Genomic DNA, 26,245 nt, shown 5'->3' with positions numbered 1-26,245 from the left:
GAGAGCTTAACAGGACATGGACCAATTTTGGGGTGCCTATTTAGCACCCGACCTAAATTTCTTGAAAACAGGAGGCCGAAACAACTACATCCTCAAATTTTATGGAGATGGAGAGGGCCGAAATTACTCGTAGTCATAGTGGTTCCGGCGGCCGAAGTCTCACGGGCTCCTCCCTGTATCCGTCCTGGTTGGAGATGGTTTTAGTCTTCCTTTAACTTTTGAGCTCATTTTAATGATGAGATATTAGGATTTTGGTTTTGTGTTGAGTTGTATTGTGAATTAACAAATTAGATTTAGAGTTATTAAATTTAAACTTTTAAGATGGTTTAAATTTTCAGCCTATGATCTTAATAAATTGATGATTTGGAATCAATGTGAACACTATTTCTTAGGTAATAGCTTTGCAATATTCGGACTTTCCAAAATATTCTATTGTCAATTCTTAATCAAGATTAAGATTACATGTTAACTCGAAAATAATATAAATATTTAAAAAAAGTAAAGGCTATTGTTACTTTGGTTTTTACAAAGTAAGTCTTACTTTGTGTGTTTTCACCATTAGATTAATTTTATGCTCCATCATCTAATGGTGAAAACACACCAAGTAATGGTATTTTGTCAAAAACAAAGTAACCATAGAAGGCACCTTAAAAAAATACTTAATTTCATAACCTAAAAAACTATTTAATTTAATAGTTTAAACATTTATTTACATTACGTGTGTTTGATAAATGTAATGATTTAATAACTTAAAATTTTGAATTAAGTTGATGAGAGAAAAACAGAATAATGCCTAACAGAGAAGAAGATGAGTTAAACAATATTGATTAAAATGAGAATTTGGAGTTCTTTCATCTCCGATAACGGATATGAGTCTTGTCATCAAACAAGTTTGGTTTTGTCTTGTCCTTTGACAAGTTTTTCTTTTCTTTTTAAATCTTGCATCAAAAGTTCTTTTTCTATCTATGACATCATCAAATAACCACTCTAGAGAATGCATTTTAGCTAAGATGGAAGCTTTTCAAGGAAATCTCAGTCCTCAGCTAGCTGAAACCATTGCTATCAAAGAAGCTTTAAGTTGGATTAAGATGTATCGCGCTAGTGAGAAAATTTAAATGCAGTGAGATTGTCTCGTCATAGTCAAGGCAATTCAAATGAGTTTAGAAGGTCATTCGTACTTAGTTGATATTATTTCTGATTGTATTCATTTATTATGAGATTTAGAGATGTGCTTTATCTCATTTATTAAGCGTTCAACGAATTCGGTTGCCCATACTTTAGCAAAAGTGGTCAATTCTGTATTTGTTCGGGGTGCGTGAGCATGTCCACTACCATTTCTTAGCAATATTCTTTCATCTGATTAAGTTAATAAAATTTATCATTATTTAAAAAAAAAAAAAAAAACTTACTTATTTTTATAAATCATAATATTTAATTGAAAGTTTTAACTAATATTTTTATATTGAATATTTATTTTTAGTATTTATGTCATTTAATACTTTGAGCACCTAAAATTTAATATTTATTTTTGGAGCACTTAAAAGTTAAATTTATGAAACATCTAAATGTACTTTTACACAAAGTAACCCTTATATACATGGAGCAAAGAATCCTATTCAGAATATGAGTTATCTTTATGTCATTTAATTAGGAAATAATGCTAAAGATGATATCCATCCAAGATTCCTAATTAATTAGAATAGGATTCAACTATTCTTTAGGGTGAATAAATTCTAAAAATTCCTTCTGAATATACCTTTTTACTAAAAAGATTGCTTCATCAAACTGGACACAATATTTGGGATGTTATGAACCTCTTATAAGTGAATCTATATTGCATTTATAATTTTATTGATATTTGAGAAAATTAGATTATTTTAGTAAAGAGAGTTGATTTGTTTATTATATGGAATTTTTAGGGAAAAAAAACGTATCAATAATAATAGGATGCATGAGAATGAGAAGCAAACATTAGTTAGATACAAAACAATCCAAAAGAAAAAGTGCACTCCATAATTGAAAGTTTAAATATTACAAGAAGAACAAAACAGCTAACTTCAGCTGCATTCTTTTTTTTTTTTAAAACTTGTATAATAAATAACAGCAACCAAGGAGTTAATTATGATATAATGTCCTCGCTCTCTGGATTTTTGAAGACTTTAATGTAATGACCTTTTCCAAATTGTAACATTGGTGTTCTTGCAATTTCTCCTACCTTAACATTATTCCACCTGATAAATAATAACCTACCTTTTATTAGAATCACTAACAATACAATACAATTCATTTTGAGATGATTTTATCTGACCTGTATTTAGTTACAAAAACATGAACAAATACTGCCATCAACACTTTACTGAACTCAGCTCCACCGCAAGATCTCATTCCCCCACCAAATGGGATGAAATTCTTTGCACCAACATTAGCCTCCAATTCCTGTTCATTTTTTATATTAATATTCATATTCATATTCATATTTATTAAAATATATATTACCTTCCATCTCCATGGATTAAAAGCAATTGGATTTGCATAGGTGTCTGGATTCATATGAATAGAAGATGGAACAACCATAACTGTCCAGCCTTTCGGAATGGTATATCCTGGATTCAATTCAATTTTATTCATTCTTTCAAAATCCAATCAAAATAATAATAATAATAGAGATTTACCATCAATGTGGATGTCTTGAATTGTTCTTCTTAACATTCCTACCGAACCACTCAGTCTAAGGGCTTCATTGATAACCTATATATACATATATACATATTCTTTTTTTAAGTTTGAACCCAAAACATAAATATGAAAAGAGATAGATAAGAACTGACATGCATAGTAAAAGTCATGGATTTATATTCCTTCCACGTAATGCCAGCTTGTTTATTTATTCTGGTACGAATGAGGTCTTCATTTTCCATCTTTAATTGTTGGAGGATAAGAGGATGATCAGTTATAAGCTTAATGGCCAAAGTTAAAGTGGAAGGGATAGTCTCAGATGTTGCAATCAGAAGTGCAAAAATAACACCACAAACAAGATCTTCTGTTACTAATTCCTCAGTTTTCATTTCTTCAATCAAACCATCAAGAAAATCTCCTCTTCTTCTTTCAGGATATGCTTCTCTCTCTTTCATTGCTGCCTTTATCATCTTCATTGTATTCTTTTGATTCTGAGATTAATAAATATATACTTACATTACATCATTCTAATAAGAAATGGATTAGGATTTAGGAAGCTACCTGCATGCACTTGTGAAAGGAAGTTCCAGGTATGTTCAATGGAAATGAAAATAGGCCTTCCATGAAACTTGAAAATATTTCACTTAAACTTTTCCCTTCTTTTTCAGCATCATAACCAAACATCAGCTTTGATGTGAAATCTAATATCATCTGTAAAGAAAGATCCAAACTTAAACATATATATTCAAATAGAATCAAATATATTAGATGCAATCAAGTGACTTACTGTAGAAGATTGATGTTTGAGTTCAACACTTTCCTGCAATGACCAAGCATGAAGAGTATTATTCACCATATTCTCAAGTTGAGGAAGGAGATTTCCTTTAAGTTTCTCGATACCAAAGTGTTGTGCAATCAATTTCTTAAGATTCTTGTGGATATAACCAGCCAATCCTTGTTTAATGGAACTATTTTGGCCAAGAAGTTCAGCAAATGAATCTAGATACCATAACTCAACCAACTTGGCTTCTTGTTGAAGAATAAAGTGATTGAATTCTGCATCTGATGATACCACAACAGGTCGACCTGCCAAGCTTGTTTTGAATATCCTCCCGTATCTGCATTCGTATATGGACCTATTAGGTTTACATTCATCAAATCAAATTATATATTAGACAGAGATAGAGACAGAGACCTACTTTTTGATTCTATTCTTCAAGAAAGGAGGCATATCTAGAGAATTGCTAGGACTCAGAAATTGAAGAGTCTCTCCAATGAGTGGTAAACCCATGGAACCAGGAGGAAGCCTTCCTTTACACATAGGATTCCTCCATTTATAAATCCAAAACGCAACACATATCATAAACAAAAATATCCCTACATCCAACATTTTGATACTCTAGATTATGAATTCTGAATTGAACCTAAATCAATAGTTATATATACTACATGTAAAGGAAGAGTCAGAATCTAAGGAAACAAATTATTGAACCCAACTGCCAACCTCAAGTGGACTTTACCAAATTTATGGGACTATAGATAAGTGTAGTTTCAACATTAATTCCTCTCATCACATATTTCACTTTCAATACTATATCTCAATCCCTCATTTACCCTCAAATATTTACGATTTCAACCTCATGTTCATCATTCATCTCAACTATTAATTATAAATCAATGACTGATTTTTTATTATTTAATAAAATAATTAAATATTAAAATTTTCCAATTAAATCTCAATCATTAATTTTATAATTAATGATCGAATACAAGTTATAATGTACGCAAAAAGCTTCAATTGAAAAATGATCCATCTAAAAAGTGACTGACGAGTCTCGAACAAATCGTAAAAAAAACATCTATATATATAAATACTTTTTTTTTAGCTTGAAATGTGTATCAATACATATATCAACTCTATATGTGTGCTGAAATTTAATTAATAAATATGGATTATCAACAAGAAATTGTTATATTAGAGTTTTATTCTCAAATGAAACTAATAAATGTATATAGGCAGAGCTGTAAACGCGGCCGGAATTGCATTAACCATCCCCGGCCATTGGTCTATCGGGGATTTTCTGTCATCGTCCCCGAATTATAAATGGAAAAAATTTGGCTACCATCCCCGTTTAAGTTTTTAATTTTTTTTACTTTTTTCTTGTAAAACATCAATTTGTAGTATATAATTTTTTTTAAAGTCATAAACTACTATTTGAGGGGCATATAAAATCATAAGCTACTAGACATAGGAAATTAACTAAACAATTACAAACTAAGATTCAAAGCATAAAATAAAACAAGTCCAAAATAAATTAATATTTTTAGTTTTTTTTTCTATATTCGGGTATTTAGTCGGGAATCCGTTGAGGATACCCATTGGGGACATTCGGGGATGGGGATGGGGACGGGGACAGAGATGAGACACTTATAACCATTCCCGCCTCATCCCCGACTGTCGAGGACAATATACAAACCATCCCCGTCCCATAGGGATCCCAAACAGGAATTCTCTGTCTCCATCGAGACGAGGGATCCCCAACTAATTGATAACGTTATATATATAGGTATAGGTATAGATCCTCGCCCAATTAAAATTTATTGTCTATACTAGAATTCAAACTTCAGATGCTTTTAACCACTAAAAAAAAGTATGCTTGATCCAAATAAAGATATAATTTGAGTGGTTAAAAGCATCTGAAGTTTGAATTCTAGTATAGACAATAATTTTTTTGGGTCAAATACATGAATATCATAATTAAGTACAAAATTACAACTAAGTCATATCATCAAACTTAATTCTTAATATGTCATTATTCTCTATATATTATGATTTTATACTATGATTTAAAAAATCTAGACTCCAATTCATAAATCATAAAATATATTCTAGACTTCTAATTTACAAATTCTAATCCTTAAAATATATTAAAAGTACTAATTTTACTAGTTTGACATAATCCAAAATTATGACTTGACATAGTTGTAAATAGTTTTTGAAAGATGAATTTCTGTATAATTTTTCCTTTTTTTTTTATTATCGAGTAAATGTATTTTAATTGGGCTTAATGTACAAAATACATATCAAATCTATCATATGTTGAAATTCATTAATAGATGATCGAAATTTAATCTAAAACCATTTGAATAAATTATTAAAGTAAAAAAAAAAAAATGAAGATGAGAAGTATAAGCTTGAAGAATAATTTATTTTTATCGTTATCTAACATCTAACACCATACTATAGGTACTATTTTGATTTGGGTCATGAATGCATTCATGTTAAGAAAGGAAGTAAACGCTCATTTATATTATATAGACATTGAAGCATTAACTAAGAAGAGAGCCTGTAATTAAAAATGGCCATTCCATAGTGTCTGCCTTTCCAACCAGGCAGGCCTTTGACTCTTCCTCATATCCATCCTAAAGCTATTAATTAGTGCTCCATCCTTACATTTACTTCACCCGTTGCTCCAGAACATTTAGCTACGTTTGTATCATGGAATCTGCTAAGATAGAATTTCTATTCCATAATTGGTGGAATAAGGATTTCTTAATTTAATTTAGGAAAGATTATTCCATAATTATATATTTTTTCAATTTTAAAATTACCATTCTCATATCTATTGATCATATGTTTCACATTTCACGTGAAAAACGAGAAAAATAGAAAAATATGAAAATTGGAAAAACGGAAAAAATATGACAAGAGAAAAACAGTAAAAATGCGAAAAATAGTAAAAGCATAATAAACGCCTTAACCATCAAAGCTAATTGTTAAATTTAATCACTTTTAATTATGCCTCTATACCTTAGTTGTCTTATTTTATCATATGTCTACTGCCTTAAATTAAGGAATAAGTTGTTCGAGTATCTGTTAATTAATATCGTACAAAAAGAATCAGACACATGGCATTAAACCTTCAGATCAGTCAAGAAGTATCCATGGAACGTTTCCTCTCTAAGGGAAACCTCCATGCAACTTGGTCGAAGACTCCACATCATGGAGGACTTCTGCTGAAGCCATATTCCTAGTAGGAGAAGAAATCTTAATATAAAGAGACACATATAGCCATATCCTAGGGTATGTTAATACTATTATCCCACAAACTAGTCCTTACTCTTCAACCATTCCTTAGCACCTTATGACTGAGGTATCGAAGAGGATTCACCGGACTCCGACCTCTCTTTGACCTTAGGTTCTGTTTTACAGGTTGATTCTGAAAGATTCAGCTGGACATTCAGACTCTCAGTCACAAGATCAGATACACGGTTATCATTGGTATGGTGAGTGTAGACCTCGAGCAAAACACGTAAAATTTAGCAAACTCATAGATGGAAGAAACAATTTGTGTCCAGTCAAAAGTCCACAGATACGATAGAGAAGAATTCGCTCAAGAATATAGGCACCAGCCGCAGCTGGGGCCTCAATACCAAATGGTGGTGGATGAGGTTTCTTGCCAGTTTTGCAAAAATCTGAGAATGATGCAAAAAGGAGATGGATGGCCTAAGTGTTGCGCATGCGATATAGATGGCAGAGTTTAAAGAGTAACTGAGAAAATTTGAGGAGAATATATAGAATCATCTCAATAATACTACAGAATCCAGTCATCGATCAACACGAATGCCCAAGTGACACACCTGAAGCCCGTCAACAACAATAAGGTATTCCAGATCCAGAAGCCCTTCGAGGCGAAGGGAAAGGTTGAAAAATCCCAAAAATAAGCCTAGAACACTATTCAGAGGAAAGTAGTAAAAGTAGAAAACGATATTAATTAAAGACACCTTGGAAAATGAGTAAAGGCTAGATAGGCTAGTGCCTAGAGTGCCAAAGCCCTAGAAGGGCGAATAAAGCTTAAAATGGTGAACAAAGCCTAGAGTTGCACATGTCTAGAATGGCGGTAGAACTACGTGGCTTTGATTCTCAAAATAATTGATGGGGTACATAGGAAGCTTGATAATAATAAATTAACAAGTTCAATCCAAATATATTGGTATATTTTTACAAGTCGAGAAAGGAGAGTTCTTTGAGTTAGACTCCCAAGCATTTTCATTAGCTTATGGAACACAAGAAGGCATTTCGTGTTAAGCAAGATGCTTAAAGCTTAAATGACGTGTCCCACTCCTACTGGTCTGGGGAAATATGTTTAATAGAAAAACATTAAATGTAAATCACGCTCTGGACAACCTTAAAAAGCTTTTTATACTTTTAAGGGGGGCTTCTAGTAACATCCTAAATTATTCTTTCTAGAGTGAGGAATAAGGGAAAATTAATAGAAATAATGACAAATCGTTATTCCTTCTAGAAGAAGTATTAATGAAGATTAATACATGATTAATATAGAATTAAATGATAATTAATGCAGGGGTAAATATACAACAATGAAGAAAAAGAAGGAGCCTTCAAACACTATGCCACACCATCTGGACCGAACCGTGAAAGATACGCCATAAACTAAGACACGATGGAAGTAGTTGGAACCAAGAGATCTATCAGTTGACATGTATTCCTTCAACAAAAGACTACTAATATCTTTCGATTCTTCAATAGAACATATAACAAAATTCCAGCTTTCAGGTAGTGCACACAATATCTTCTCCATAATCCTAGCATCCTTCATGATTTCGCCTAGATTACTCATATTATTTCATACCATCACCACCCTTGAGAAATAATCAGAGATGGAATCGCCATTTTTCATATCAATGATCTCAAACTCTCTTCTAATAGCCTGCAATTGTGCATTGCGAACCTCGCATCTCCTTGGAACCTCGTCTTCATAGAGTCCCAAAGTTGTTTGGACGTCCCTTTCTAAGTGATAGTCTTCAAGGTTGTCTTGTTAATTGCTTGGAAAAGGTAATTTTTTACCTTTAAATCTTTAAGCTTTATATCTACTAGTTCTGCTCTTTGAGGCCTAGTCAGAATGCCGCCTCTCTCTGGTTTAGTGTAGCTTGTATCCACCAGCTGCCACCACTCTTTTAAACGTAGAAAAATCTCTATGGGCATGGACTAGTGCTCATAATTTAGGAATTATTAACATGTTATGTCCTTCTCTCCTTCCATTGACAACCTCTCGTGTTTCACTCTACTCTCACAGGTGTTTCATCCTCACACAATCAGGTATTTTGCTCTAATACCAAATGTAAACGTAAGTCAAAGATAAACAAATAGATATGGACTGAAAGTCTGCATTTTTATTGAACTTCAATTTGTGGCTATATATGGCCTTTACAAAACAGGAAAGAAAAAAAATAGCAATCCATGTAGATGGCTCACAAAAAAAAAAAAAAAAACTCAACTGCAAATCCCTTGAGAATAGGTAAACTTTATTAAACTGAAACTCCTAAAAAATAGGATTCTAAACTTATTTTTTTTATAAGAAAAATATGTAGTAGAAGAGCTACAGCTGACAAAACCTAGGGGAGAGACTCATAGGATATCTTGCTCAATAATCTTACATAAGCCAAAAGGTGGGTTGTTCAAGATACGTAAACCAAGAGGAAGTTGCTTTCCAAAATTCGTTAGCCAATCGATACTTCTATTTCCCTATATATATACAGGCTTAAGCAAGACAATCCAATCCCTATGGATGAGCTTGACAGTTTTAGTAACCATGGAAGAGGTTTCATTTGGCAGGGAGTAGTCTTAAGAGATGAGATCCACACACATCTTGTTATCAACTTCCAGCATAATCCAACAGATGCCCAGGTTCAAGGCAATCCCCTAACACCATCCTCCAGTATGGTTCCTGACCAGACCTCCAACATAAGCTTTAAAAAAGACCCTTTCAACAACACCATCTATATTAAGCTTTACCCAGTAAAGAGATGGGTATCCCAGCCAATAAGGATCTGCTCCCTCATGGGTCTCTCGTCTCCTATGCACTGCGAAGTAGAATATTAGAGTAATATAAATTTCAACTAAGAATATTAGAATAACATATATTTCAAATTAAAGTGTGTGAAGGATCACTCTAAAAGGTTGAGGTGTCAAAAGACAAAAGCTGATAAGTTTAAGTGTGAATTATATGTGTATATATATACAGTAGTGTTCACATGGACTCTGATAACCACGTGAATTTAGTTATTCACTGTTAGATCTAAGCTGATTAAAATCATAAAATGGAGATTCAAAGTATCATAAGACTTAGATGAGTCTTAAATTTAATCAGTCTAGTCTAATAGTGAACACTATTGTACGTATATAAATATATTTCTAATTGTTGAAAAGGCAAATGAAAAAATTAATTTTGGAAAAAAATATCCTTATATACATAAGCATTTTAGCGCATATATTTCAAAAAATGTGCAACTCTGATGTTTTTTAAGTCGAAAAGTTTAACATTAACTTTAGTTAGTATACGAACCACTTTGGTTTATTTAACTAGAGTAATTTCATATCGAAGAAGTAGATATGATCATGACCAGCTTAGTCTGTGCAAGCCCTCTAAAAACTCGAATCCAATCCTACCCAATCCAACCCGTCCTTTATATATATATATATTACTTTGTTTTTTTGGATTTAAAATATTACTTTGTTAAATATTTTTTATTGATATAAAATATGTTTATTGAGTTTAATGAATTTATTAACTAAATCATCAATTGTTGTGTTGTATTTTTGTTGTTGTAGTTATATTATATATTAGTTGGATGGATTGGACATAAACTTGATCCAACCCAGTCCAAACTCGTTGTAAATATAATAGGACTGTACTGAACCTAGACAAAATGATATAGTATCCAGTGAAGCCCAACCCAACTCATGCCATATGAAGTAACCAAAGAGCTAAATGAAGGAAATATTCCTCAGCAGAAAACAAAAGTTTCATTAAACTTATTTTACAGGACCTCCTTGTTGAATATCCAACTAAACTTTACACCTTGCGCCTCCATTTTCTTAGCCCTTTCATCAGCCCGCTCTTGCAATTTCCTAATCCTGGGCGCTAACCCACAAACATATTCCTGTGCACGTCTCCCCTCACCCGTTAATCCTTTCAGCTTCTCTAATCTCCACCGTTCGATCAAGAACTCCAAAATATCTGCATAATCTTCCGCCGTGTACACCCCCATTCTCTGAGCCACCGCCGAGAAATGCTCAAACAGGTGTGGATCCTGCCCATCATACATCAAGTGTGCCGGCATCCTGATCTTCTTCCGCATCATATCTGCTATGCTCACCATTCCACCTGTCGGGTCCACCTCCAGCAACTTATCCACGATCCTACCGTAAGCATTCTCGTGCCGCTTCTCGTCTGATGCTATTGTTCCACATATACGCGCCAGCACTGGATCACCACCCTCCTTAGCCAAACGAGCCGTATTCCCATGTGACACAAATGTGGCTCGCTCTTGAAATGACGTGTACACAAACCCCAAATACGGATTGTTTTCTGTACCCGGATCCTACAAAATCAAATATTTAAATGATTAAAATGATCACCCAATAATCCCATATATTAAAATGATTACCATGCCGGCTCCGATCAAATATTGTACAGTCCTCCCAATCATACGCATATCAACCCGACCCGACAAATACAGGTAACTTCGGAGCAAATCTCCGTGGCGGTTCTCTTCAGCGGTCCAGCCCCGAGTCCACAAGGCCCACGGGTTACTGCTGGCCCCAGTTTCGTCCCTAACACCATCCAGCGTGTTGATCATGGTTTGATATGTAGGCAATGCATCCTCAGTGATCATATCTCCCACCAGAACTACGAAATATTCGTCCGGAAGCTCCGCCGTCCGATCACGCAAGGCCCGCACCTGATCGGTGAAATCCTCCATCGGCAATTTCGGGTCAGGCAGGAAATCCTGCGGCTGCCAGCACTTATCTACAGGTTTCAGAAGCGGCAACACATTTTCTGTTGCCCAATTTTCTAGGGATTTGAATATTTCAATTTTCTCCGGCGGCATTGAGTGCGTCTTTTGGTGCTTTAACTGATGTGGTGCAGCTGCTACGGCCATGATGGATGATGATCGGCGGGTGGAAAATGGCGGTGGTGTGAAGCGGCGGAAGGAAGACGGCGGCATCCACTGGAATGGATGGTTAGATAGCAGGTGTAACGCTTGCATGGTAGAGCAAGGTTTAGTGCTTCCTCTGTAGTACAAGTGTTGTAAGTGGAGAAGCTGAGTTATTTATATAAGAAATTCTACTAATATGAAATTACATTAATGTCATTTTCCACACCATAGTAATTTTTTTTTTTGGAATGCATACTATAGTAATTGTTCTTAATATATCTCTTGCTTTTTTTCATATTTACTAATTTTTGTATTTATAATGTGTAGAAAACAAGGGGTGTGAAGTGCAGTGGTTTTTTTTAACTAAAAATAAACCTGTGGGTTTTTGGAGAAGAGGTTTTTTCTTTTAGATACTTTTTGAATGCACACCTTTGGTAATATCGAAATTTTCCTAAAGGGAGATAATATTTTGTCTCCATTTAATAATATATTGTCTCTTGTATGCCTCCAGGATATTCTTTATGAGGATCGGCTTGGCCGACACTCACATAAGATAGATCATTAATTAGTTTCTTTTCCTTGTTTTGTTTGGGTCCTCCGATTACCAAAAAAATATATATTGTTTATTTTAACAAATAAAGTTTAGCGATTAGTTATTAGAGTATGGTAGAACTCGAATTTAAGATTTAGTTTAAGCAATTTGAGACTCGTCAGATATTCTTTAGATGAATACTCTCCCAATTAAAGCTTTTGGTGTATGGTAGGTCTCGAACTCGAAATCTAGTTTAAGCAACTTAATGTTTTTAATCACTCAAATCAATCTTAATTAGCAGGGTAATTAATTTATTGGTCCTTATATTTTGACAGGGGTGAAAAGAATCACCAGAGGATGCGAAAGCAGCTCTCCTGTTTGTTAGATTTTTTACCATTTATGACTTTGGAAATGACTAAATTACCCTTTACTATTTACCTTCAAACTTCCGAAGAGGAAATCCAAATTAGAAGAAGAAGCTATTTGTATGGAGAACAAGAAAAAGAACAGACCCAATGCTTACGAATTTGAACGATTAAGAAGAAAATAAAGAAGAATAACACTCAAAGTTGATTTCAGATGCATTAGAGTTTAAAGAATAGGAAAATAAAGGAAAAGAAGAACGCAAATCCAAATTGACTAACAGAATCTTCATGAGAGTCTAACGGCAGGGACTAAACAGTTCACCGAGAAAAACGTTAGGGACTAAACAGTTCACTGAAAACGTTAGAGACTTTATCATGTGTTTTTGAAAATACAAGGGCTTCTAAATAAAGTATTTTATCAAAATATAAAGACTAATAAATTAATTACCCTAATTAGTAAAATTTATCCGATTGTTAATAACTGTTTTTGTAAAATAACAAATAATAACATTAGTTTTTTTACTATATGTTTTTTTCTTCTTTAATCATTCATATGTAATATTTAAATAGCAAATTACTAATAAATAAATATAATTTTATGCAAGATAGAAATTTTTATATTTACCTTGCAAACAATTAATTAGTATTTAGGAAGAAAGCATATTGAGATCTCTGATCTTTTATTTAAATACATTAAATGTTTAATCTTTTATTTTCTCTCACATTAAGCCTCTTTAAAAGTTAGTTTTGAATATAAAACTCGATTGATTTTTATTTTTAATAGTTTTTAATATGTGTAATGTGAATATATAAAAATTGTAACAACTTTATTTCGAGCTGTAAAAAATATAATTTCAAACGCAGATTAAATTAATAACACTTTTTTAACTGCATTACATATTCACAACTAACCAATTTGATAAAGCAATGGTTCAATGTGATAACATAAAAGATTAGAGGCTCAATGTATCCAAATAAAAGATCAGAGAGTTAATGCACACAAATAAATCAGGGACATTATATTGCTTTTTACCTACAATTTAATATGTCAGTTGTTTCATCAAATTCTAAAAGAACTGTATTCTTTATTAATATACAAAAATATTTTTATTAATACATAAAGTGAGCTGTTAAATACCGCTATCAAATTCCTTTTCACCGCCACTTTTGAGTTTTTTTGCCATTCTCATAATTTTGATCAAAAACTGAAAATTCTCTCTCCAAAAGCATAAACCCGAACAACAATAATTGAAATTATGAAAATAATTGATGTGACAATCCGAACCCCGAAAATGGATGATTACGAGTCGGAAACATTAAGATTTACATCTTTTTATCAAAGAACTCATGAAAATAATACATATTTTTTATGACGATTTTGCATTTTTCGTCACAAAAAATAGGAGAATTTTTAATTTTTCGTCACAAAAAATTAAATGATTTAGTATTTTTATCACTAAAATTTTTACGATTTTTCATATTTCAAAATTTAGACTAAACGAATGCGGCATACCATTCCCACCATGGTGGGAACGGATGCGGCATCCGTTCAGGCTAAATTTTAAATTTTCTCTCAAATTTTTTTTCCCAATTTTGACAAAAAATTTATGCCAAGGGCAAAATGGTCCAATGGGTGCGGTGATAAGGAATTTAGATGCGGTATATAGCAATACCCTACATAAAAGGTAAAGAAAAATATCAGTATATATTTAATTGAATAAAATAATATTTAAAGATTTTGTAAAATTTGAATTGATTATAACCTCCTAAGCATGCATACAAAATGGTATCAACATCTATTTGGTACCTCGTAATAAATGAGATCCATAATCTCCAAAGTCCACATAATATAGACAGATATAACTGACATATCACTTTAAGAAAAGATAAGAGGATAGTCACCCTTACAATAAAAATGGTTACAACCATTACAAATTCAAACACAGTTCACATAACCACACGTCAATTCATAAGGCCAAGCATGTAACAGCTCCACCATTTACCCAAAATAGTTTGGATTCGGGATCATCCCTCGATCCATCATCGATTGATCCATCTCTCTCCAATTCTAACACATCAATATTATGGTCATTCTATTAATGATAGAGACATGTCTTCCCCACATGAGTCACCGGGTGGTTCTAATCACGAGGCATAGTCCCAATCAGCCCCCAAAAATAAAATTCTCTAGAGACGATGCTTTGTGGCTGCAAAGGGGTATACATACGTTGGTCCATTTCCTTCCAAATCATCCGGAGAGCAGTTCCTACTCGGCCTTCGCTGAAGAATTATGTAACCAGAGGAAGGATATGACTAATACAAATTTCCTCACCATCCTGGTGATTCACTACCCCCAGTGGCAAAGGGCACATGCCCCCCCAACACAATCACTAGCTCCTCGACTTTAGGGTGTAGACAGTGGCCCTCGTATGGGAACCTACAGACCTGAACATATACCATTTATAACTCAGACAACTTGGGTGGAAACAGTTCAAACATTCAAGAGTGGGAAACTTGGCAAAGCCACTTCGCTAGGACCACCCACCTCTAGGTTCGGCTAACTACATATGGTTAGATATCAAGCATGGATTGCAACTAATTTTGGAAACATTGTGGACTAACCATTTTTAGCCTGATGATAATATAACACTTCGAAATTTCCTTTTTGTGGATTCAAGTTTCATCCAGGCAAAATCTCCACCTAAACACTTGCTTTTCTCATTGAGAAATAAATGTGAGTGTCATAATGCCTTGAATTAGTACTTCCTGTTTCCTATTCGGAGTAGTATTGTGTTTCAGATTTCTACTTGGATTCGGAATCATGGGGACATTATGGGATCATAGGTTCCTAGTTGGATTAGGATCATGGGTTCCTAGTTGGATTAAGATCATGGGTTCCAAGTAGGATTAGGTTAGATTGGGTATTATAAATACCCCATTATGTAAACCTAATCATGTAATCTGTTTTTCTGCCTCCTAATCAATACTATTCTCCTTCTGCCCATGGACTACCCAACACAATGTTGGTGAACCATGTAAATCTTTGTTTCGATTATTTACTTATTTATCTTTCGTTAATTTCGCACAACAAACTGGTATCAGAGCTTTTGGTTTTCGATCGATGTTTTGTTTTCTGGAGAGAAAGATGTCTGCTATGAACATGAAAATCGAAAAGTTTACTGGGAGAAATAGTTTCAATCTATGGCAGATTAAAATATGGGCTTTGTTAAAACAACAAGGTCTGTGGATGCCGTTGAAAAAGACAACGGGAGAGGTCACTGATGAGATGGCGATTCTGGAAGAAACTGCACATTCGACAATTATGTTGTACCTCACAGATGATGTCATCACTGAGGTCTCAGATGAAGAGACTGCTGCTGGTCTGTGGATGAAGTTAGATAGCTTATACATGACGAAATCTCTAACAAACAAACTTCTTCTGAAACAACATCTGTTTGGCTTGCGAATGCAGGAAGGTACGCAACTCAGGGATCATTTAGATCAATTGAACACATTATTATTCGAATTACGTAATATTAATGTGAAAATTGAAGATGAAGATGTTGCTTTGATTTTATTGGTCTCTTTACCGCTTTCATATGAGAATTTTATTCAATCATTTATTGTTGGTAAAGATACTGTGACTCTAGAAGAAGTTAGGTCGTCTCTTCATAACAGGGAGTTGCGCTATAAGGCGAAAAATACAGTACAGATAATCAGGCCTCTAGACTGTTTGCCAACGACAATAAGGGAAAGGGAAACGGTGGAAAGAAGATGTCTAAGAAGCCGTTCTCAAAGGGTCCCAAGCTAGACGACACCTGTAATTACTGTAAAGAGAAAGGACATTGGAAAATTGATTGTCCAAAGAAGAAAAAGAAGAAATCAGAAAATCAACCAGGTTCTGCTGCTATAGCAGATGGTGACACCAGCTCTGAAAATGATATTGCTCTAATTGCTGATGGACACACTCATTGTTGGGGTTTAGTGTCCTATAGACAATTGTTCCAGGATATAAACCTAATGTAAATGAATTGTTCTTTATGTCATTTGTTTTAATAAGATATGGTTTCATAACTGTATAAAGACAACCTCTTTTAAAGAACTAAATAAGTCTAATAAAAGGAAATCCCTAAGTTTATTTAAAGTGATTATAAACTGTTCATACAAGCATGAAGTGAGACGAAACATTATAATAAAATAATAAACTTAAAACCACCCCAAGTCAAGTGATATGTTTTGTCTTATTACTTCTAGCCGTATACAACTATTAAATTAATTTCTTAAAATTACATTCAATCTTTGTATAACGGAATGAGTACGCGAACTGTGATTGGCAGATCCGAAACATTCCCCCAGAGCTATAAGAAGACAAGTTGATTCTGTCGTTGACCTTTCAGTATTAGTTACAGTATAATTCGATCCTTCATCAACTACATCCTTGAACAGAATCTTATGACTATGGATAATGTCAAGTCATATATAGCGAGACGTTCGTTTTACTTGTACAGGCCGAGTTAACTCCAATTAGATAGGTTAAGTGAAATCTATATTTCAAGTCTTAAGCTATCACCTTGCAAGGATTTAGAGTTAAGTCTTCCACAAGTGATCCTTGGACGTATCTCCCATTTATCAGGAGTGACAAATGCTCAATCCAATGTTAACTATCCTGCAATTACTTCCTGTGATACCCAACGTCTGCCGTACACACCCTAGAGTCATCCCTGTTATGGATCATGTTACAACAGGATCAAAACATCACATTCCATAATCCAGAATCACTAATTAACATTCCTTTGAGTCTTAGGATTACTTATACCTATTAATACCAATGAGATGAACATGTGACAAGGATAAATCTACCCATCCTGTTATCTCAAGTCGGGTCCCTAATCCTAATGAACCCCTTTCATTAGATTCACGTAACTGTCCAGATATCTCCATATCTGAAGCTGGTGAGATCAGCTCTCTGTCTCAACAGAAAACATTGTTACATGCAAGTCTCAACAGTGTTATGTCAATCCCTATTGCTAATGGGTCACACATAAGACTTGGAACCCAAAAGAGAAACAAATGTTAATTAATTGACGGAAGCCCAACTGAGTCCACTAAGGCCCAGTAACAAGGGGGGGGGGGGGCGATTTCTATGTGTTGTGACACATAAGAAATTAATTTAATTTTAACAATTATAATTAGATTATGAATATGGATTAAATTAATTATATGATAAATAAGTCAGGAAGTTTAATGAGATTAAATTGCTTCTAATTATTATCCTATTAATAAGTTATTATTATCTTTATATTTAGATATAATTATAGATAATAACAATAAGAGTTTTATTCTGAATTAAATTCTTATTCAGTAACCTAATTCTATTTGACTAGGGTTTAGATGGAAGAGGCTATATAAACCCCCCTTAGCTGTAAATTTCGGCTACCCCAGGCAATCCCGGAGAGAGAGAATTTCGACCCCCTACTGTGGTGGATCATCTTTCACCGCTTGCTTCCGAATCAATTGATTTCATCTCTTTCCTTTACTCCTTGATCTTGTGTTGATTAATTAGAGGCAATCTACTTTGATTGCTATTATACGGTCGAGTTCTAACTTCGTTTGAATTGTGTTTTTATTTTGTGCTCGTGAACTCGGAATAAGAGTTGAGGGCACTACGCTTGCAACAGTAGATAGTTCATCAAAAGGTATTTCCTTCTATCCCTTTTTATATGAAATAAAGATTAATGGATCTTGGTTAAAGGAAATAGGTTAAAAATTTTATATTTCCGCTGCTAAACGTTTGCCTATTTTCCTTCAGTGGTATTAGAGCCTGCGTTAAATCCGTTATTTCATATATAAAAATTAAAAGGGTTTTCAATCAGATTGAACAAATATTTATTGTTAGGATAATTAACAAAACTGTTTTGATTAATTAATTCTAAAGATAAATAAGTTTTAATTAATTGTTAATTAAAATTGATTATGCATATGTTCCTAATTATTTTGGTTGATAATCATTATAACAAAAATCTATTTGCTTTATAGTTAGATTAATAAAAGTTAGTTTTATTAATTCTAAAGATAAAACAGAAAATCTTTAAAAGTTTTTCTAATATTCTGAAAATCGTTTTAAAACTGATATATATATATATATATATATATATATATATATATATATATATTTAAAACAAAAAAAATATCGAACAGTAGCTCGGGTTGCGCCGCGAGGCAGCAACCCGGGGCGTCTGGCCGCCACTGCCGCAAGGCAGTGACGGGCCAGACGCAAAGCTGCTGCCAGATGGTGTATTTGTTTTAAAAATAAAATTAGTTTTAAATATATTTATGTATATATAAGTTTCAGAAATAAATAGTTTTCTGTTTTGATTATCGAATAAAAGAATTTATTTAAAAGTTTGTTTTACTTATTTGTAAATCAAAGATGTTAAATGAATTAAAACAAAAATAACCGGGATATACATAACAAAAGATTTTGTATAGTTGTATTAATCTAATATGTAATTGTTACATTTTAATTAGATTAGATATAGAAGATACAAAACTGATAGAATTAAAATTTGGTGAAAGTTAATTTGACAAGTTAATGTGATTAACCTAAATATTACATAAATATTTTATGTAATCAACCAATTAAATTTATTTAATTGAGTCCATGCATGGTTGGAGTTATGGACATATTTGGACCCTCTATTTAGTCTTTTGGTATTTTTGGAAATATGACCTGCGTGTCCTGCCTATCTACTATCTATTGTAATTTCTCCTCTCATCTAATTCCCTTCAAATTAATTGAAGTTTTCTTTAGTAGTATAAAAATTAATATTGATGTAATTTCAAGGCGCCATGGAGAAGACGGATGACCTAAAAGAGAAATATGTAATAGTTAGTATTTCCATAGGTTTGACCTTTTATTCCATTTCTGGCTCAATGGAATAATTTAGATAATATGTCCATAACGCCAATGTATATTGTATGTGTCTGATGTATGCTAAAGCAAATCAAGACTAGGTTAGATTATGAGACTTAAAATAAAAATCCCTCACTAATTAAAAGTTAAGTAAATAAGCAAGTTATTAAAATCGGTTGCCCCTCCCTAATATTATAATTCAGCCGACAGTGCTGGGGGCCTTTGGGTTGTTGAGTAAACTCAAGCTCGGGGTCTTATGGTAACACCTGAATTATCGAAAATCGTTTTCATGAATATGGGGTAATACTTAAATTAGATTATGATAATTGGATGGGTAAACTCATGTTGTCATAAACTAATGGGCAATATGGTTGGGATTAATATGAATAACATATTAGTTACTAATGTGGTTAGTAACCCAATAACCTAGGAATCACATTGTTGATGTGATTGATTGTACAAATCTACCTAACAAATGAGACTAGCTTGTTGAGTAAACTCAAGGTCAAATTTCAGGAGTTAGGATCCTAGCTCACTAAAGGATTTGTGAAATTCTTCGAATTAATATGGAGGGCTATTAATTTGGCAAAATAGTGGGAACAATTTAAAATGAAATTAAAAGACCTATAATTTTAGATTGATATACTTTAAAGCAAATGAATAACATACGTTTACTCTTTCTCACTCTCAGGTTAAATTAAAACACTCGTAAAATCATGACTAAAACCAATCTGCAAAATATACTTACTGATAACAAGTTGAACGGTTCAAACTTCACCGACTGGTATCGCAACCTCAAAATTGTTTTGAAGTTCGATAAGATAGGTATGTACTTGATACATCGATACACCCCTACCCCGGCTGATGATGCTCCCATCGAAGAGATCGATGCTTACCAGAAGCATAAGGCTGATGACGATCACGCGGGATGCATCATACTTGCATCGATGACACCGGAATTGCAAAGGCAACATGAGGAGATGGATGCCTATTCCATCATCATGCACCTGAAAGAGTTGTTTGGGAAACAAACTGATGTAGATTGAAATCGACTGAAGGTTTTAATCGTAAACCAACAAAGAATACAAACTTCTCTAGCTAAACTAGAAGGTTGAGTAAACCCAAGGATTGATAATCCAAGCTCCAATGGAGGCTTTTAGTTTTAATTCATTCAAAGTTATCAAACATTACAAAGAAGAGAGTTTAAATACTCTCCCAAATAAGAGGATAAAAGACCAAAAGCCCATGAATAGGGTTTTTGGCAAAACATTTAGGCAAGGATAGAATAGGAAAGGGAAAAGTCCATGGTAGTTTAGTAATAAATGGTTGATGGCAGAACAGTAAATAAGTAGTAACAGTATTGGTCCCCCCCTTAGTAAGAACTTGGAGGAGAAGTATACTCCCAGTCGAGTACGCCCCGCGCCACAGGGATTACGCCCCACGTGATTGAGTCTCTGGGATTGGGGACGCTTGATGATGTTCTCTACGCGTGGCGTCTTCGGGACTACGCTCCGCGTAGTTGAGCTCCTGAACTTGGTAGCCCTGGGGGTTGGAATCCACACGTGACGTCATAGGCGCACGCCCCGCGTACTTGACCTCCTGATAGGATTCTCGCTCGAAGCTGCTACCTGCGCCCCGCGTATTAGTTGAGACGCCCCGCGTGGTTGAGTTGCCGAGCTTTCCTTCAAAAATAGGGGTCTCCACACCTCGCGCTGATGGAATATAAGGCTAACGTATGACAGCGGAAATATAAAAATTTTTTAACCTTTTTCCATTAACCAAAGATCCGTTAATCGTTATTTCATATAAAGAGGGATAGAAGGAAATACCTTTTGATGAACTATCTACCGTTGCAAGGGAAGTGCCCTCAACTCTTACTTCGAGTTCACGAGCAAAAAACAAACACAACCCAAAATCAAGTTAGATATCAACCGTATAAAAGCAATCAAGAATAGATTGCCTCTAATCAATCAACACAAGATCAAGGAATACAAGAAAGAGATGAAAATAAATTGAACGGAAGGAAGCGGTAGACAATCTCGTCCTCAAACTTGTGGGTCGAAATTCTCTCTCTCTCTCTCTGGCTAGGGTTGGCCGAAATTTACATAGGAGGGGGTATAAATACTCTCTTATATCTAAACCCTAGTTAGATAGAATTAGGTTACTGAATAAGAATTTAATTCGGAATATAATTCTTATTTATTATCTATTAATATATCTAAATATAAAGATAATAATAATAACCTTATAGGATAATAATAGGAGTAATTTTAATCTCATTAAACCTCCTAACTTATTTATCCTTTTATTAATTTAATTCACAATCATAATCTAATTAGAATTGTTAAAATCAAATTAAATTATTTATGTATTTTCATACATAAAATCGCCCCCCTCTCTCCACTGGGCCTTAGTGGACTCAGTTGGGCTTCCATCAATTAATTAACATCTGTTTCTCTTTTGGGCTCCAAGTCTTATGTGTGACCCATTAGGTTCTTATTGCTTCTAGCCGTATGCAACTATTAAAGTAATTTTCACAGAATTATATTTAATCTTTGCATAACGGAATGAGTACGCGAAATGTGATTAGCAAATCCGAAACATTCCCCCAGAGCTATAAGAAGACATGTTGATTCTGTCGTTGACCTTTCTGTATTAGTTACAGTATAATTCGATCCTTTATCAACTACATCCTTGAACTGAATCTTATGACTATGGATAATGTCAAGTCACATATAGCGAGACATTCGTTTTACTTGTACAGGCCGAGTCAACTCCAATTAGACAGGTTAAGTGAAATCTGTATTTCAAGTCACCTTGCAAGGATTTAGAGTCGAGTCTTCCACAAGCGATCCTTGGACGTATCTCCCATTTATCGGGAGTGACAAATGCTCAATCCAATGTATAATTATCCTGCAATTACTTCCTGTGATACCCAACGTCTGCCGTTCACACCCCAAAGTCATCTCTGTTATGGATCGTGTTACAACAGGATCAAAGCATCACATTCCGTAATCCAGAATCACTAATTAACATTCCTTTGAGTCTGAGGATTACTTATACCTATTAATACCAATGAGATGAACAGGTGACAAGGATGAATCTACCCATTCTGTTATCTCAAGTCGGGTCCCCAATCCTAATGAACTCCTTTTCATTGGATCCACGTAACTGTCCAGATATCTGTATATATGAAGCTTGTGAGATCAGCTTTCTGTCTCGACAGAAGACATTGTTACATGCAAGTCTCAGTAGTGATATGTCAATCCTAAACATATTACTTGACTTGGGGTGGTTTTAAGTTTATTAGTTTATTATAAAGTTTCGTCTCACTTCATGCTTGTATGAACACTTTATAATCACTTTAAACAAACTTATGGATTTCCTTTTATTCGACTTTATTTAGTTCTTAAAAATGATTGCCTTTATATAGTTATGAAACCATATCTCATTAAAACAAATGATATAAAGAACACTTCATTTACATTAAGTTTGTATCCTAGAAAAATTGTCTATAGGACACTAAACCCCAATATACTCCCACTTGGACTAAAGCCAATTGTTTCTACAACTTATCCCAGTATAACTAAGATGACGATCATGTACTTTCTGGGTTAAGGGCTTTGTCAACGGATCTGCAACGTTGTCCTCAGTAGGTACTCTTTCTATTCTCACATTTCCTCTTCCCATAATTTCTCTTATAATGTGGTATCGCTTCAGGTAATACTTGGATGCATTATGAGACTGTGGTTCCTTTGCTTGCGCAATGGCTCCATTGTTATCACAGTACAGTGTAATGGGATTTACAATGTCAGGCACCACACTAAGTTCAGTAATGAACTTCTTAATCCAAACCGCTTCCTTTGCTGCTTCCGCAGCAGCGATATACCCTGACTCGGTCGTAGAGAAAGCTACGCTTCCTTGCTTGGAACTCTTCCAGCTGACCGCGCCCCCATTCAAGATAAATAGGTATCCTGATTGGGATTTAAAATCGTTCTCATCTGTGAGATGACTGGCATCTGAAAATCCTTCTATTTTCAGATCCCCTTCTCCGTACACTAGGAACATGTCTTTAGTTCTTCTCAAGTACTTAAGAATGTTCTTGACGGCATTCCAATGCTCGTCTCCCATATTACCTTGGTAACGACTCGTTATACTTAACGCGAACGCTACGTCAGGTCTAGTGCAAAGCATAGCATACATAATCGAACCGATTGCGCTGGCGTACGAGATTACAGCCATGCACTTCTTATCATCTTCGATTTTAGGACATTGATGATTGTTTAACTTTACTCCATGTACCATGGGTAAGTTACCTCGTTTCGATTCAAGCATGCTAAACCGCTTTAGCACCTTTTCGATGTATGTAGCCTGTGAAAGACCAAGCAGTCTTCTTGATCTATCTCTGTAGATCTTTATACTAAGTATATAAGCTGCTTTACCAAGGTCTTTCATGGAGAAGTTACCTGATAACCATACTTTTACCGACTGTAGTAGAGCTATGTTATTTCCCATTAATAATATATCATCCACATATAATATCAGAAATGCAACTGAGCTCCCACTTGCTTTCTTGTAAATGCAAGCTTCTTCGCAATTTTGTTCGAAACCAAATTGTTTTATGGTTTCGTCAAAACGCTTGTTCCAGCTTCTTGATGCTTGCTTGAGTCCATAAATGGATCTTTGAATTTTGCAAACCTTGTTTGCATCCTTTGATATGAAACCTTCAGGTTGCATCATATATACATCCTCAAGCAGGTTTCCATTTAGGAAAGCTGTTTTCACATCCATTTGCCAAATCTCGTAATCGTAGTGAGCGACAATAGCGAGCATTATTCTGATTGATTTGGACATAGCCACAGGAGAGAAAGTTTCGTCATAATCAATTCCTTGTTTCTGGCGATATCCTTTCGCTACTAACCTAGCTTTGTAGGTGCTAACCTTTCCATCCATGTCAGTCTTTTTTTTGAAGATCCACCTGCACCCAATGGGTTTTATCCCTTCGGGTGGATCAACCAAAGTCCACACTTGGTTGGTGTACATGGAATCCATCTCAGAATCCATGGCTACGAGCCATGCTTTAGAATTTGGACTGTTAAGAGCCTCTTCGTAGTTTTCGGGTTCGTCGTCTAACACGGGAATTAGGAGTTCACGAACTCTTTGTGATCTACGAATGGGTGGCACTTGAGTCTCATCTAATGTGACTGCTTCGGGTTCCTCGACCACTTCTGTTGTTTCAGTCGGTGTTTCTTATTCTTGAACTTCATCAAGCTCAATCATGCTTCCCTTTTCTGTTTCTTCGAGAAACTCTTTCTCTAAGAAGGTTGCGTGCTTGGATACTATTACTTTCTGATCATCCGGATGATAGAAGTAACATCCCACAGTTTCCTTAGGGTATCCAATGAAGAAACACTTATCAGATTTAGAATCTAGTTTGTCTGACGCTATGCGTTTGACAAATGCTAAACAACCCCATACTCTCATGAATGAGAATGTGGGTTTCCTACCAACGAACAATTCATATGGTGTGGAACTAGCGGATTTAGTTGGTACTCGATTTAGGGTGAAGAGGGCAGTTTCTAAGGCATAGCCCCAGAATGTCTTTGGAAGTAATGCTATGCTCATCATGGATCGTACCATATCTAGTAAGGTACGGTTCCTCCTCTCGGATACACCATTGTGTTGTGGTGTATAGGGAGGTGTCCATTGTGAGCATATTCCACATTCAGTTAGATAATTCAGAAAATCATCTGAAAGATATTCGCCACCTCGATCAGATCGAAGTATCTTTATTTTCTTTCCTAATTGATTTTCTACTTCATTTTTGAAGCATTTGAATTTCTCAAAAGCTTCGGACTTGTGCTTCATCAAGTAGATATAACCATATCGGATATGGTCGTCTATGAAGCTTATGAAGTATCTGAATCCTCCTCTTGCTTGGACTAACATAGGACCACATACATCGGAATGTATTAATCCTAGAGTGTCTGATACACGCTCACCTTTATTGCTAAAGGGTGTCTTTGTCATTTTACCTATTAAACATGTTTCACATGTTTCCAATGATTCAAGATCAATTGAATTTATAAGCCTATCTTGATGTAGCTTAAGCATGCGTCTTTTGTTTATATGGACTAAACAACAATGCCACAAGTAAGTTGAATTATCTAGCTTATGTCTTTTGGTATCAATTGCGAAAACAGAAATTTTGTCATCTAGCACATAAATCCCATTTTGTGATATTCCTGAAAAATAGAAAATCTCATCTCTATAAAAATCGTAATGTTTGTCTTTTATTGAAATATGAAAACCGTCGTCAACAAGATGGCTAATAGAAATAATGTTACGAGACATTTCAGGAACATACAAACAGTTCCCTAATTCTATTACAAGCCCAGAGGGCAAACTCAAAGCATAATCTCCAATGGCGAGGGCGGCAACTCTTGCTCCATTTCCTACTCGCAAGTTTATGCTCCATTTCTTCAATTCCCTAGTCCGATTTAGTTCCTGCATATTTGTACAAATATGAGATCCACATCCGGTATCAAGTACCCAAGATTCAGACTGTGAAACTGTATTTATTTCAATATAAAACATACCAGATGTTGAAGCACCGCCCTTTCCCTTCTTGAGGGAGGCTAGGTACTCCTTGCAGTTCCTTCTCCAATGCCCGTCTTTACCACAGAAGTGGCACTCTCCTTTGGGCTTCTTCACTTCCTTTCCCTTAGCTCTAGTGGGTATGGCTCCCTTGCCTTTCTTGGGATGTTTAGGATTGGGAAAATTCCCCTTCCTCTT

The 26,245-nt window shown here is 34.6% G+C and overlaps 2 protein-coding genes across 2 annotated transcripts; both read right to left on the bottom strand.

Moving 5' to 3' along the window:
- Positions 1 to 2,119: 2,119 nt before the first annotated feature.
- Positions 2,120 to 4,039, bottom strand: LOC136236067 (cytochrome P450 87A3-like). Its single transcript, XM_066026174.1, has 8 exons — positions 3,876 to 4,039; positions 3,464 to 3,794; positions 3,238 to 3,387; positions 2,829 to 3,167; positions 2,673 to 2,748; positions 2,497 to 2,603; positions 2,309 to 2,436; positions 2,120 to 2,231 (listed from the first exon to the last, which is right to left on the bottom strand). The coding sequence occupies exons 1-8, from the start codon at positions 4,037 to 4,039 to the stop codon at positions 2,120 to 2,122; spliced, it is 1,407 nt and encodes a 468-aa protein (XP_065882246.1).
- Positions 4,040 to 10,400: 6,361 nt separating this feature from the next.
- LOC136234854 (stearoyl-[acyl-carrier-protein] 9-desaturase 6, chloroplastic) lies at positions 10,401 to 11,850 on the bottom strand. The gene is made up of 2 exons (XM_066024343.1): positions 11,149 to 11,850; positions 10,401 to 11,082 (listed from the first exon to the last, which is right to left on the bottom strand). Exons 1-2 carry the CDS (start codon positions 11,749 to 11,751, stop codon positions 10,519 to 10,521), a joined length of 1,167 nt encoding a protein of 388 aa, XP_065880415.1. The 5' UTR covers positions 11,752 to 11,850; the 3' UTR covers positions 10,401 to 10,518.
- Positions 11,851 to 26,245: the final 14,395 nt, after the last annotated feature.

The sequence above is a fragment of the Euphorbia lathyris genome, chromosome 7 (assembly GCF_963576675.1).
Source record: "Euphorbia lathyris chromosome 7, ddEupLath1.1, whole genome shotgun sequence".
NCBI lineage: Eukaryota > Viridiplantae > Streptophyta > Magnoliopsida > Malpighiales > Euphorbiaceae > Euphorbia > Euphorbia lathyris.
The sequence above is the reverse complement of the archived record's forward strand: the minus strand, read 5'-3'. Positions and strand labels throughout refer to the sequence as shown.